Source organism: Armigeres subalbatus, chromosome 3 (genome assembly GCF_024139115.2).
Source record: "Armigeres subalbatus isolate Guangzhou_Male chromosome 3, GZ_Asu_2, whole genome shotgun sequence".
Taxonomy (NCBI): Eukaryota; Metazoa; Arthropoda; class Insecta; order Diptera; family Culicidae; genus Armigeres; species Armigeres subalbatus.
The window spans coordinates 31,210,804-31,223,627 of NC_085141.1; the positions used below are offsets into that span (position 1 = coordinate 31,210,804).

General features: G+C 43.9%; 2 protein-coding genes across 2 annotated transcripts; one reads left to right on the plus strand and one right to left on the minus strand.

Annotated features, from left to right (window-relative positions):
* The first annotated feature begins 872 nt into the window (after positions 1-872).
* Positions 873-5,153, plus strand: LOC134226593 (putative ATP-dependent RNA helicase DHX57). Its single transcript, XM_062707463.1, has 3 exons — positions 873-1,074; positions 1,160-3,201; positions 3,269-5,153. The coding sequence occupies exons 1-3, from the start codon at positions 1,007-1,009 to the stop codon at positions 4,996-4,998; spliced, it is 3,840 nt and encodes a 1,279-aa protein (XP_062563447.1). The 5' UTR covers positions 873-1,006; the 3' UTR covers positions 4,999-5,153.
* A 3,307-nt stretch (positions 5,154-8,460) lies between these two features.
* LOC134221555 (uncharacterized protein K02A2.6-like) lies at positions 8,461-12,562 on the minus strand. The gene is made up of 2 exons (XM_062700748.1): positions 10,314-12,562; positions 8,461-10,222 (listed from the first exon to the last, which is right to left on the minus strand). Exons 1-2 carry the CDS (start codon positions 11,618-11,620, stop codon positions 8,461-8,463), a joined length of 3,069 nt encoding a protein of 1,022 aa, XP_062556732.1. The 5' UTR covers positions 11,621-12,562.
* Positions 12,563-12,824: the final 262 nt, after the last annotated feature.

Below are 12,824 nucleotides of genomic sequence, written 5' to 3' on the forward strand. Positions count from 1 at the left end.
TGCGGATACATGCAGCTTTTTATAGAGGTTTAACAGGGCCCACTGTCAAACCCCACCACATCCTAAGCAGGCGCCACAACTCGCAGATGGCCTGGGGAGGGATCGTCAAGCACTTGGACATAGTCCCTGCTGCCCCCAACAAAAATAAAAAGATCCACTAAATTTTTTTAAATTTTCAAAATTTTTTGGGGTTACAAAATCGGGTCGAAAACGTGATAAAATCGGGGGTAGACAAAATCGGGGGTAGACAAAATCGGGGGTAGACAAAATCGGGGGTAGACAAAATCGGGGAGTGACAAAATCGGGTCAATACTGTATAAATTGAGTACTGCAATGAAAAACTTTTATATTGGTCTGTTGATTGCAATATTCAAATTGATTCATAAAAAAAAATGTTACTTAGATCCTTTTGAAAAGTTAAGCGTGAATTTCTCTTTCATCCTGGCTATAGTCTTTCAATAACGAAGGGGTAATAAAAAATAAATAAATAATTAGATAAAATTGCAAAACTCATCGGTTTTCTTAAAGAAATTTCTGGGCAAGCTAAATCTTTATTATTTTTCCAATAACATTCTGAATTTCCCCTCAATTAATAAAATTAAGGCAAAAAAAATCGAGGGGATTGAGACAGAAGATGAAAATATAATTTGTTCCGGCCTAATACATGGAAATAAAAACCCTTTTCTTAATTTCTCCGTGTCTAGTTGATCAGCACCACCCGAGTGTTTACATTTTTCATAATTTTCCACCCAAAAACACCCCACTCGCAGCTCAACTCGTAAAAAAGGTAAAAAAGAGAGTGAAAAAAGGTGAGAGAGGAGAGAAAAAAACGAAAGCTAACATGGCGCACACATCAGCTGGTTTTGACATTTCTTCACTGCATTCACACGTTGTCTTTATTTTTCAATTTTTGCGTGCTGCAGCATTAGTGTTCGCAATTTGTTTTCCATCGTTTACCCCCAGGAATAATTGAAGGGATTTTTACGTTTAAAGCTATTTCCATAAAATGGACGGTGAAAGCAAGCAACTGATCAGTGACTGCTTCCTACGGACAATCGTCGATCCGCGTTCGACGTAAGTATTTTCACCTACAGACCATCAATTTTTGGTGGCAACATATTGTGAAATAAATTGATCCTTAAATTACCATTTCTGCTAGGAATGCCCCACTCGAGCCTCCCCCTACGAAGGCACCCGTCAAGGTAGAGTTGCAAGTCCTTCGCTTGAAGCAAGATTCGCAGGACATGGTGATGGACACCTTGCGAGCCATCCACGGGGACTCGTTCCAGCTGGGAGACATTTCCAAATACGAAGACAAGGGTGGCCGCATGAAGAAAGCCTACTGGCAAGACCGGGGGAACTTGGTCATCCAGGGAGGATGTGATTTTTCCAACGTGAAGAAGACGGGGAACTCGAACGAGGATAAGTTCCGGATGTTTGCGTTAATTAAGCTGGGGAGCTATGGCTTCGCTAAGGGACACTGCGAGGAAGCGTTGGACCATTGCAAGGGGGATGTGGATGACGCATTGGCGTTGCTGTTCGAGAAATACTTCCCTCCACCGGTTGATCCGGTGAAAGCGGAATGTGATTTCAGTGAAGAAGAACTGGGGCAGATGCGAGTGGATGAGAAGGAAGCGCTGGAATCGATTTACGACAAGTTGTTTGTGGAGAAGGAGCGCGATCGGGTTTGGCTGTTGAAGTTTAAGATTGATCACTTGATGGGACACAGTCCGTCGGAGGTTAAGAAAATGGAACAGCTGAGGAAAAAGCAGGAAGAGGAGGAGCAACGTAAACGACAAATGGCCGGAAAGAAAAAGAAACCGAAAAAGGAACCGTGTTGGAATTTTGCTAAGGGAAAGTGCAGGTACGGAAACAAATGCTACTTCTCGCACGGTTCTGATTCCGAGGAAGAAGAGATGTTTAAAGAGAAGAAAGAGAAATCAGAAGAAGATCCGAATTGGTTCTTTTTGGAGATACGTTTCCAGAAGAACAGCAAATATCCTTACGAAGCGCCGTTAGTTTTTTTGAAAACAACTTGTGCAGACATTCCGCAGCAACTAATGCTCCGAATCTGTCGTAGATTGGTTCAAGAATCGTTAAGCATAACACAGGATGGAATGCCATGTGTTTATTCCATCGCAGAATTATTGCAGAATGATGAAGAAATTCAAAGATTTATCGAGCTGGATCGATATCAGTTCCCAGATCCACGCAGATCGTTGTTCTTTGTACCGGAAGTTGACGAAATGAACAATCTCAAGATCGAAGATCTTCCAAGTCACAATCAGATGGGAATAACTAGCCGTACAGCTGGAGCTAAGACTAATCCGGAACAACTGCAAAAAGAGGATTTGAACATCATTCGTAAGTTTATGGATAAACAAAACAACGCTAGCTACAAGGACATGCTACGACATCGGAAACAACTTCCAGCTTGGAACAAAATGAGCGACATAATTTCGGCAATGGAATCTAACTCAGTTTTGGTTATTAGTGGAGAAACTGGTTGCGGCAAATCCACCCAAGTGCCCCAGTTCATTCTGGATAATTGGCTGTACCAGTCGTCAATGCTGGACGGGAAAGTACCCCACGTTGAAATTATTTGCACCCAACCGAGGAGAATCTCCGCCATTGGAGTTGCAGAGCGCGTGGCCGATGAACGTGTTGAAAAAGTTGGAAACACAGTCGGTTATCAGATCCGACTGGAGAACAAAATCTCTTCATCCACTCGGTTAACGTTTTGTACGACAGGAATTTTACTGCGACGTCTACAATCCGAACCGATGTTGAGCAACGTCACCCACATTCTTGTGGACGAAGTGCACGAACGGTCTGAGGAATCAGACTTCTTGCTACTAATCCTGAAGCAGCTGTTGGAAAAACGATCGGATCTCAAAGTTATTCTCATGTCCGCTACCCTTAACTCAACCCTTTTTTCGTCCTATTTCGGTGACGTCCCTGTATTAGATATTCCAGGACGGACCTTCCCCGTTGAACAGCTCTTCCTCGAAGACATCCTTGAAAAAAGCGAATTCGTACTGGAAGCCGATTCCCAATACTGTCGAAAGCTTCGCAAAGGTGAGGAAGAGCAATTACTGCAAGAGCTGGAATATGCCGATGTAAAAGCTGCCAACGCTGCACCGGCCAAGACGATCAAGGACGAAAACCTGAAGATGGCAGACATGTTTGCAAGATATTCAGGTAAGTGTCAATCCCAATCAAACAAGTCCTGCAACTGACTAATACAAGTATTTTTTTTTTTTTTCAGACTATTCAAAAGCAACTTGTAAAACCCTCTACTTGATAGACCCCCTCCGCATAAATCCTGAGCTTATTGAACACGTCCTAAAGTATATCGTCGAAGGAACTGATCACGGCTGGCCCCAGGAAGGTTCCATCGTAATTTTTCTCCCAGGTTTAGCGGAGATTCAAACCATCCATGAAGCCTTAACTGACAGCAAGCTGTTCGGTCCTCGTGAAGGCAAATTTATCCTGGTTCCATTGCATTCTACCTTGACCAACGAAGAGCAAGCACTCGTCTTCCGAAAGGCACCCAAGGGAAAGCGAAAAATTGTTCTTAGTACCAATATTGCGGAAACGTCGGTTACAATCGATGACTGCGTGTTCGTGATCGATTGTGGCCAAATGAAGGAGAAACGATTCGACTCTGATAGGAATATGGAATCCCTGGATATTGTGTGGGTGTCCCGAGCTAATGCGCTCCAGAGGAAAGGTCGTGCTGGTCGTGTCATGCCTGGAGTCTGTATCCATCTGTTCACAAAACCGCGATTTACGAATCACATACTCGGACAACCGGTTCCGGAAATCCATCGGATACCACTGGAGCCGTTGTTATTAAGAATCAAAACTCTCGAAACTTTGCAGGGCAGTTCTCTGAAGGAGATCCTAATGGGCACGATAGAACCTCCTTCCGAAGAGAACATCGAAGCCGCCAAAAAGCGATTGGTTGACGTTGGAGCATTTGATTTGGATGAGAACTTGACAGCGCTCGGCCATCATTTGGCCACACTTCCGGTCGACGTACGAATAGGTAAACTAATGCTTTTTGGAGCGATCTTCCAATGCCTGGACAGTGTGCTTACCATAGCTGCCTGTCTGAGTCACAAAAGTCCCTTCGTGTCACCCTTCAGCAAACGGGATGAAGCAGACAGCCGAAAACGTCAGTTCGGCATTGCAAACAGTGATCATCTAACGATGCTCAACGCCTACAGAAAGTGGAAAGAAACGACCAAAAGAAGTCGATATGCAGCGCATTGCTACGCTGAGGAAAATTATCTGTCAACGAAAACCCTTCAAACAATAGGTGAAATGAAGTATCAATTCCTGGAGTTGCTCATTTCGATCGGCTTCGTATCCATCGACATCAGCGGTCGACGAGGAAAGTTCGTCAAGGACGAGCTCCTCGAACTAACCGGGTCCGATATCAACGCCAATGGAGAAAACAATAGACTTCTGGCTGCAATTCTATGTGCCGCCCTTTACCCGAACGTCATCAAGGTTCTCACTCCTGAGAAATCATTTGTGAGTGGGGCCGGGGGTGCCGTCCCTCGACTTCCTCAGCCATCCGATCTTCGCTTCAAAACCCAACAAGATGGATATGTCGCACTGCATCCCTCTTCTATCAATTCCAAGTACGGTCACTTTAATTCCCCCTATTTGGTGTACCAGGAAAAGGTAAAAACGTCCAGGATTTTCATTCGGGAAACTACGATGATCCCACTGCTTCCCATGGTGCTGTTCTCCGGCAGTGATCTTCGGATAGAGCTGCACGGCGGAGACTTTGTCATCTTTCTCGAGGACGGGTGGATCGCACTGCAAGCCGAAACGCATCAAGTGGCGGAGATGATGAAGTTTTTGCGGTTGGAGCTGGCAAAAATGCTGGAGCTGAAAATTAGCGATCCGCTGTTGAACCTGGCAAATCACGAGCACGGTCGTAAAGTGATCGGCACGATCGTGCAGTTGATTACGAAGGAGTAGATTCTATATAAATATAGGTTATATATTCGGATAAAATTAATGTACTGTTTTAATGTTATAATTGTAACTCAGTTACTTATATTTGTATGTGATGTGTACACTGTGTTGTACCAATAAAACCCAGGAATAATAAATGTGAATGTTACTATACAAAAGCTAGTTATTATTTTGGACTGGGTCATACTGCATCGAGGACAACGAAGGAGCAGGCTTCGGAATTCTCACTCATATGAATAAAAACCTGCGATTAATCCATTAAGCGGAGTGTGATTTTTCATGATCCCCCTGTGAGGAAGTATTCTCACACAACATTTTTATCCGGATAGAATGGCGGGTGATAAATTCGTGAGCGCCGGATCGCCGGATAATTTAATTTTAATCCACAAATTTTCCTTCTCGTCGCCTCACCAGATACATTTTACAAGCATATTTACAAAAATTTAGGACCGCAACGGGATTCGAACCCAAAACAATTTTAAAATTTTCAGTGCGCCCACTATAACCACACCACCACATGAATTGATTGAAAGCGAAGAGAAAAACTGCTGTATTGAACCTTCTGCTTATCGTGGCGCATCGTCAGATTCAATCAGCTTGGAGAGGCAAAGTAAGCAGCATTTGATTTTCGCGAAGCATGGGAAGAAGGATAACAATTTTTCGCACCATCGCTTGTGCCGGAGTTTATCGCACTGTAAAAATATAAAATGCATGGTGGAGTGATCAGTTGTCGCGTGAGTGAGTGAGAAATCCGAACCCTGCGAAGGAGTGATATTCGACATTGTCTTGACCAGGACCACGGCATAAAAGAACAAGGCAGGCTCAGCACGTATGTAAACATTCAATTTGAATGCTATCATCACACAAGCTGAACCAAGACGATGCTCTATGGTCTCAGCATGCTTACTTTTGCACGTTGCGATAAAATATGCGTCATTCTTGAAATGTAATTTTCCTAACAAGCCTACCTTGTTGTCTGTATACCGTGGACTAGGACGGTACTGCTTTCAAATAACTGAGGGAAGAATAATTATTTTGAAAATTTTGATTCTATTGTTAAATATCTTGGCTGTGCATATGCATAGCACATGTTTCGAAATACACAGGATTTTGTTTTTACACGATTTTTTTTCGCTCGTATTTTTGATCGTGTGACTTCAATTTGCCATCAAACTTTTCGCACCATGTTTCAAAAAATCCAGAATAAATCGAAGAAAAATCACATGATAATTAATATACGTTAAACATTTAGGATGAGTGGAAAATTGAGAAAATGTAAATCGTGTAAAAACAAAATCCAGTGTACACAAATTGATATGAAATTTGCGAAAAAGAATCCTCGCCTCTCTAGATAGGTGAGATAACCCCTACACAAAATTACCACTTAAAGGTCACGTTTGCGGAAAACCCATCAGAATCCGAGTACCAACCTCCACCACGGATACGGTTTGCTCTTTCAGCATATGCACAGCCACGATATTTAACAAAACCCAGATTAGTCCACCTAACAGGGATGGTGCCTTTCTCGTGCGAATAAAAATAGTATTTTGGCCATGACTTCCGAGCCCATAGTCCGATCTGGCCAATTTTCAATAGGAAACAATGGGATAGAAGTCTGAGTCGAATTGCGAGCAAATCGGTTGAGGATAAGTGCCCGAAAAATGAGTGACACTTTTGCTACATTTTGGTACGTGGGTGCGCACAAGAGGAAGGAACAGAAGAAAAAAGAAAAACGCCGTTCTCCTCGGAAGAGAGTTAAAGGTGATGCCCTGATCGTAGAAGCGAGCGATAAAACGTCGTACGCAGCGATCCTGAAGAAGGTGAGAGAGGACCCGGAGCTAAAAGACTTGGATGAGAAAGTGGTGAGAACTAGGCGTACCCAGAAGGGGGAGTTGCTGTTCGAGCTGAAGGAAGATCCCACGATCAAGAGCTCGGCCTTCCGGGAGCTCATTGCCAATTCGTTGGGCAGTGACGGTAACGTAAGAGCTCTAACGCAGGAAGCAGTGGTCGAGTGCAGAGGCCTGGACGAGATAACGACGGAAGACGAACTGAGGGATGCACTGGTCTCACAATGCAAGCTGGGGGAAGTGCAAACGATTCGACTGAGGAGAGCGTACGGTTGCACACAAGTAGCAGCGATACGACTACCAGCAGAGGCTGCCAACAAAATGGTGGAGGTGGGCAAGGTGAAGGTAGGATGGTCGGTGTGCCCGTTGAGATTCGCCCCACGAGTCACCAAGCAGATGGAGCGATGCTTTAAATGCATGGCATTTGGCCACCAGGCGCGAAGCTGCAAAGGCCCGGATAGGTCCGGTATATGTAGGAAATGTGGTGAAGAAGGACACGTTGCTAGGGACTGCACGAAGCAACCAAGATGCCTGCTCTGCAAACCGGAGGACGGAAACGATCATACGACGGGTGGCTTCCAATGCCCTGTTGAGCAACTGTTGTGGTAGTCGACAACAGAAGCAATGTGTGACGTGGCAATTATTGCTGAACCGTATCGGATCCCTTCTGACAACGGCAACTGGGTGGCGGATTCATCGGGAATTGCGGCTAGCCAAGTGATGGGCGAATTCTCTATTCAAGAAGTGGCAGACAGTGTAGAGTCCAACAGTCCAAATAAAACACGTCTTTCTGTGCCACTTGTAAACATGTGAATCTCTCTTTATTTGACGTTTCTCCCTGCGGCTGAATACATTGGTATATCCCTACTCAATAGGTTTCGCCCTAAGACTGCGAGCATTATATCCAATCGATGCGTACTCTACAACTCCTCTTTTCTTCAAATAGTAACCTTGTTCACCTTAAAATCTTTCAAACGAGCCGGTTGTTTCGTCGCCCTGCGTGGGCGCCTATCCTCGATTGTATTTTCTACTGTTACTTCAACTACTGACTGGTCCTGTTCCGCTTGATTCTCTTCTGGTACCTTATCATCTTCTCTGTAATTTTCACCTTCTTCTAGCACTTTCAAATGAGCTATATTACGATGAATTATTCTTCCCGAAACCTTTGAACGCAACGTTACATCTGAACCAGAACTATCAACTACAATATACTCTTCTGGACTAAAGTTAGACGATAACTTATTTTCTTTTGATGGTCTTTTAACAACGACAGTAACTCCAGGTTGTAGTGATCTGCATCTAGCACGCCGACGATTAGGGAAGATCCATAAAGTACGTCACGCAAAAATCGGCGATTTTCGAACCCCCCTCCCCCCTTCGTCACACTTTTTGTATTAAACCTCTAAAATTTTTGTATGAGTCGTCACGCTGCTCGGAACCCCCCTCCCCCCTATGAGCGTGACGTACTTTGTGGATGGCCCCTTATCTGCATACTCGGCACCCTTGTCTTTCTGAACTCGGTCTCGATCTCGGACTTCTTCTACATGATGCTGAGGGTTGTAGTGTAGTATAGGAAGTTTATCCCTCAGAAGTCGGCCGAACATCAGAGCTGCAGGAACTACTCCTGTTGTTGAATGGGGAGTCGAATTGTACATAAGTACACACATGCGTAGATCCAATCCGTGTCCTCTGCTTGGCTGATTTTAAGGTGCTTTGCCAGCATTCCGTTGACTCGTTCTACTTCTCCATTGGCCTGTGGCCAATAAGGAGTTGTTTTCCTGAGCTCAATCCCAAATTGTTTACAGAATTTGCCCAGTTCCTCGCTAATAAACTGTGGACCATTGTCCGTTTTTAATGTCTCCGGCATTCCAAATCTACAGAAAGTCTCGTGGAAAGCTTTCACGGTCAGAGCTGCTGTGATCTGTTTCATAACGATCACTTCGATGAATCGGCTGAAATAATCTACAATAACTAATAAATTGTGCCCTGATGGCAGAGGGCCTACGAAATCAGCCGCCAAGTCTACCCATGCACTTTCTGGCATCAGAGTTCGCTTGAGGGGCTCGTGGGGTTCTAAAGAAGAAACAATCACACATGACTTGCAACTCTTGATCATTCTCTCGACATCTTTGTCAATTCCTGGCCACCATACCTTTTGCCTCAAGCGCCTTTTCATTGTTCCAATTCCTGGATGTGACTCATGAGCCAGTTGGAGTATTCTTTTCCGGAGTGCCATTGGTATCACCAGTCGACTCTCCCGCAAGACCAAATTGCCGGAGCGGTACAATTCTGACTCGAAAGGCTTGAAAGCCTTGACAGAATCTGACCATTGACCTCCGTCCAATGCATTAATGAGATCGTTTATCGATGAATCTTTGATAGACTCCTCCTCCACTTCTTTAACCGTAATCGCATTCGGAATCGCTGCTGCCACGAGACATCGGATATACCCCTCTTCTTCTCCATCAAATGAAACCGGATGATCCATCGATAGCCTGGACAATGCATCTGCTAAATTTGTTGCTCCTGGTTCGTACACAACTTGGAAGCGAAATGATTGTATCCGCAGCACCCACCTTTCTATTCTAGGGCACGGCTTGGAACGGTACGAGAACAAGAAATCCAGCGGTTTACAATCCGTTATCAGTCTAAACGTCGTACCCAAAAGATATAGTCGAAATTTTTCCACAGCCCACACTAAGGCCAAAGCCTCCCGTTCGGTTTGAAAGTACTTTCTTTCAAGGTCTGTTAAGGCTTTGCTTGCAAACGCAATAATACGTTTTTCTTTCGCTGTATTCTCTTGTAGCAACACTGCACCTAGCCCTGTAGGGCTTGCATCCGCAATAAGGATTGTCGTGTCTTTCGGGTTGAAGAAGCCTAGGAATCGAGTGGATTCTATTTCGGCTTTGATCGAGTCGAAAGCCACTTGGTGAATTTGACTCCATTTGAAAGTAGCTCCGGTCCGTAACAAACACCGAAGAGGATCTGTTTTAGAAGCTAAATTTGGTATAAATCTCCCAACGTATGTGACAAGTCCTAAAAAACTACGTAATTCCGCCACAGTAGTTGGTGGCCTAAACTGCTTAATGGCTTGAACCCTGCTCTCTGTTGGTCTTATGCCTTCTTCAGATAATTGATGCCCTAGAAATTCCAAGCTTGTCACGTTGATTTGACATTTTTGGGTATTCAACTGAAGGTTGAATTCCTTCAATCGCTGCAAAAGTGCGGCCAGCCGTAAATCGTGTTCCTTTTCTGTAGAGCCGAACACCATAACATCGTCAAGATAAACGATAACTCCTTCTAGTCCTGCCACTATAGATTCCATTATCTTTTGAAAAAGCTCAGGGGCTGAACAGATACCAAACATAAGTCTCTTATATCTAAAACATGATTAATTTTATAAATGATTCGTTTCAAATAGTTTATATTTATTCAAATTTTGTAATTGAATACATTAGTTGGAAGAATTACCTGAATAATCCATACTTGGTAATGAACGTTGTAATCTCGCGTGAACGCTCGGAGAGTTCCACTTGGTGATACGCGTCCTTGACGTCCAACTTTGAGAACCGTACTGCACCATTGATACTGCCTAACAAATCGTCAATTACCGGTAACGGATGTTTCTCCTGGATAACTGCTCTGTTGGCGCGACGCATATCCACGCAGAGCCTGACGTCGCCTGAGTCCTTCATCACAGGTACTAATGGGGATACCCAGCGGGATGGTTGGTTTACGCGTTCGATAATGTCCTGCTCTAGCAAATATGTTAACTTTTTCTCGATAAGTTCCTCCAGAGCGAAAGGAGCTCGCCTATAAGGCTGTTGCACTGGCTGCACCGTTTCATCGATAGATATTTCTGCTACTACACCTTTGATTTTTGGGAATGTCGTCCTGGGTGTCTTGATCGCAGCTATATCGAATCCAATCTTGAGTACCTGTAACTCTCGTGCTGTAGATTCTCCCAACAAACATTGTTTGTCACCCGTCACTACGTAGAAAGTCGCCGTGGTTTGATTTTGACCTGCGGCCACCTCCGCTTGGAACATTCCAACAACTGGAAGCACATCCTTCGAAGCGTATGCCCTCAAAACTCTGTCTGACTGCTTAGACATTGAAAGCACCTTCACACCTGCTTCCTTCATTTGCTTCCAAGAATCTGCCGAAATGATGTTGGCGTCCGCGCCAGAATCTATGGTCATTGGAATAATCACTCCACCAACCTTAAAGTGGAACTCATTTCGGCCCATCGCGTAAAAAATATATCCCTCTGATTTCTGCTGCTGCTCGTCCTCTACGGCTTCGTCTCTGACTGATCTAATCCGTTTGGATGGACCAGCTTCATCATTTGATTCAAACTTGCGTTTGCCGAAAGAAGGTAAACGATTATTACCCTGATTCAACTTCCAACCTTGTTTGAAACAACATCTTGCAAAATGACCTACAGCGTTACATTTGTTGCATCGAACATCCTTTGCCGGGCATACTTTGCTGGCCTTTAGATGTCCTTCATGGCCACACGCAAAACATGACATGACCACGCCTCTCTTCATAACCGGCCGCTTCTGTCTATTAGTCATTATTTTATTACCAACCCAGTTCACCTGACTACCTTCTTTGCTCACGATCTCCCTAGCCATCTGCTGTGATTTTGCCTTCGTATCTGCCATGGTTGTACCTAGTGCCACTATTTCTCCCAATGACCTTTTATCCCTTTTGAGGATTTCTATGCGCAATGCATCGGAATTGCATTTCTCCGTAATCTGATCGACAATCATCTCTTCAAAATTATCAGGGTTGAATTCGCAACGCTTTGCCTGTACTCTGAGTCATAGGACATAATCTGCAAGCCGTTCTGATGGCTTCTGAGCCATCTGTCTGAACACATATCTTTCGTAAGCGATCATTCTTTTCGGTTCAAAATGATCATCCAGAGCTTTGATTGCCACATCATAATATGGTGGGTCAGCCAATGCAAACGAAACCCGCTTCGCGTCCGGCAAATTCTCATACAACTCTTGTAAATCTGGGCCACCCAAAAACAATAGTTTGGCTTTCCGATCCGTTTGGCTAACTATGCCACACGCTTCAAAATAGCATTGAAGTTGACGCTTCCATTTGGCCCATTCGGATGCCAACCGATTTTCCTCCACATTCATGTCGAATGGTCGAACTGCTCGCAAAATGTCCATCGTGATATCTTTGAGAAAGAATATCATATAGGAAACCAATTACCCCCAATTTCCAAAATATATGAATTTTAATATTTTACGTTAACCTGACCAACATTGTGTACAGTGCCGAGTGACTTAGTATCTTGTGTGTTTTATTCAAAGCCAAATCATATTAATTACTTCATTACCCAAAATACACAGATCTACTCTCCAGATTAAATCGTTCAGTTGCGATCGACGTTTCTTCTAAAACCACCATCTCAGTCGAACCTAACCGATTACGATCAACTTTTGTTTATTTATTCTTATGACTAATGGTTCCTGAATTGTAGCCACCTGAAGTTCAGGAGTTTAGGAAACACTTCAGTCGAAGCCAACAGCTTACGACAATATCAAATACCACAGTAATCAACTACTACTTTTTCAAAACCAGCAGTTTAGAAATATTCTAGTCAAAGCCAACGGCTTACGACAATTCTTAGGACTATTTCATAGTCAAAATCATTAACCCTTCCAAAACCAGCAGTTAAGGAACCAGTTCAGTCAAAAGCCAACAGCTATGACTATTTCTAGCCCTACCGTGGTTAGCAACCACCAAAACTTCCAAAACCAACAGGTCACGAAACACTTTAGTCGAAGTGGTCAACGACCACTCTTCCAAACTCTCAGTTTGAAAACCTTCCAGTCGAAGCCAACAGCTTACGACAATTTCTAGCACTATCTTGGTAAAAAAACCATCTTTTCCAAAACCAGCAGTTTAGGAAACATTTCTGTCGAAGCCAACAGCTTACAACAATTTCTATCACTT

What these genes read in the sequence shown, in the direction of transcription:
- LOC134221555 (XM_062700748.1), bottom strand. Translation starts at nt 11,620, where the DNA reads ATGATTGTCGATCAGATTACGGAGAAATGCAATTCCGATGCATTGCGC. An exon ending in ACCAAGTATGGATTATTCAG is followed by an intron (nt 10,223 to 10,313) that starts GTAATTCTTCCA and finishes ATCATGTTTTAG; the next exon opens with ATATAAGAGACTTATGTTTG.
- LOC134226593 (XM_062707463.1), top strand. Translation starts at nt 1,007, where the DNA reads ATGGACGGTGAAAGCAAGCAACTGATCAGTGACTGCTTCCTACGGACA. An exon ending in ATCGTCGATCCGCGTTCGAC is followed by an intron (nt 1,075 to 1,159) that starts GTAAGTATTTTC and finishes CATTTCTGCTAG; the next exon opens with GAATGCCCCACTCGAGCCTC. An exon ending in CATGTTTGCAAGATATTCAG is followed by an intron (nt 3,202 to 3,268) that starts GTAAGTGTCAAT and finishes TTTTTTTTTCAG; the next exon opens with ACTATTCAAAAGCAACTTGT.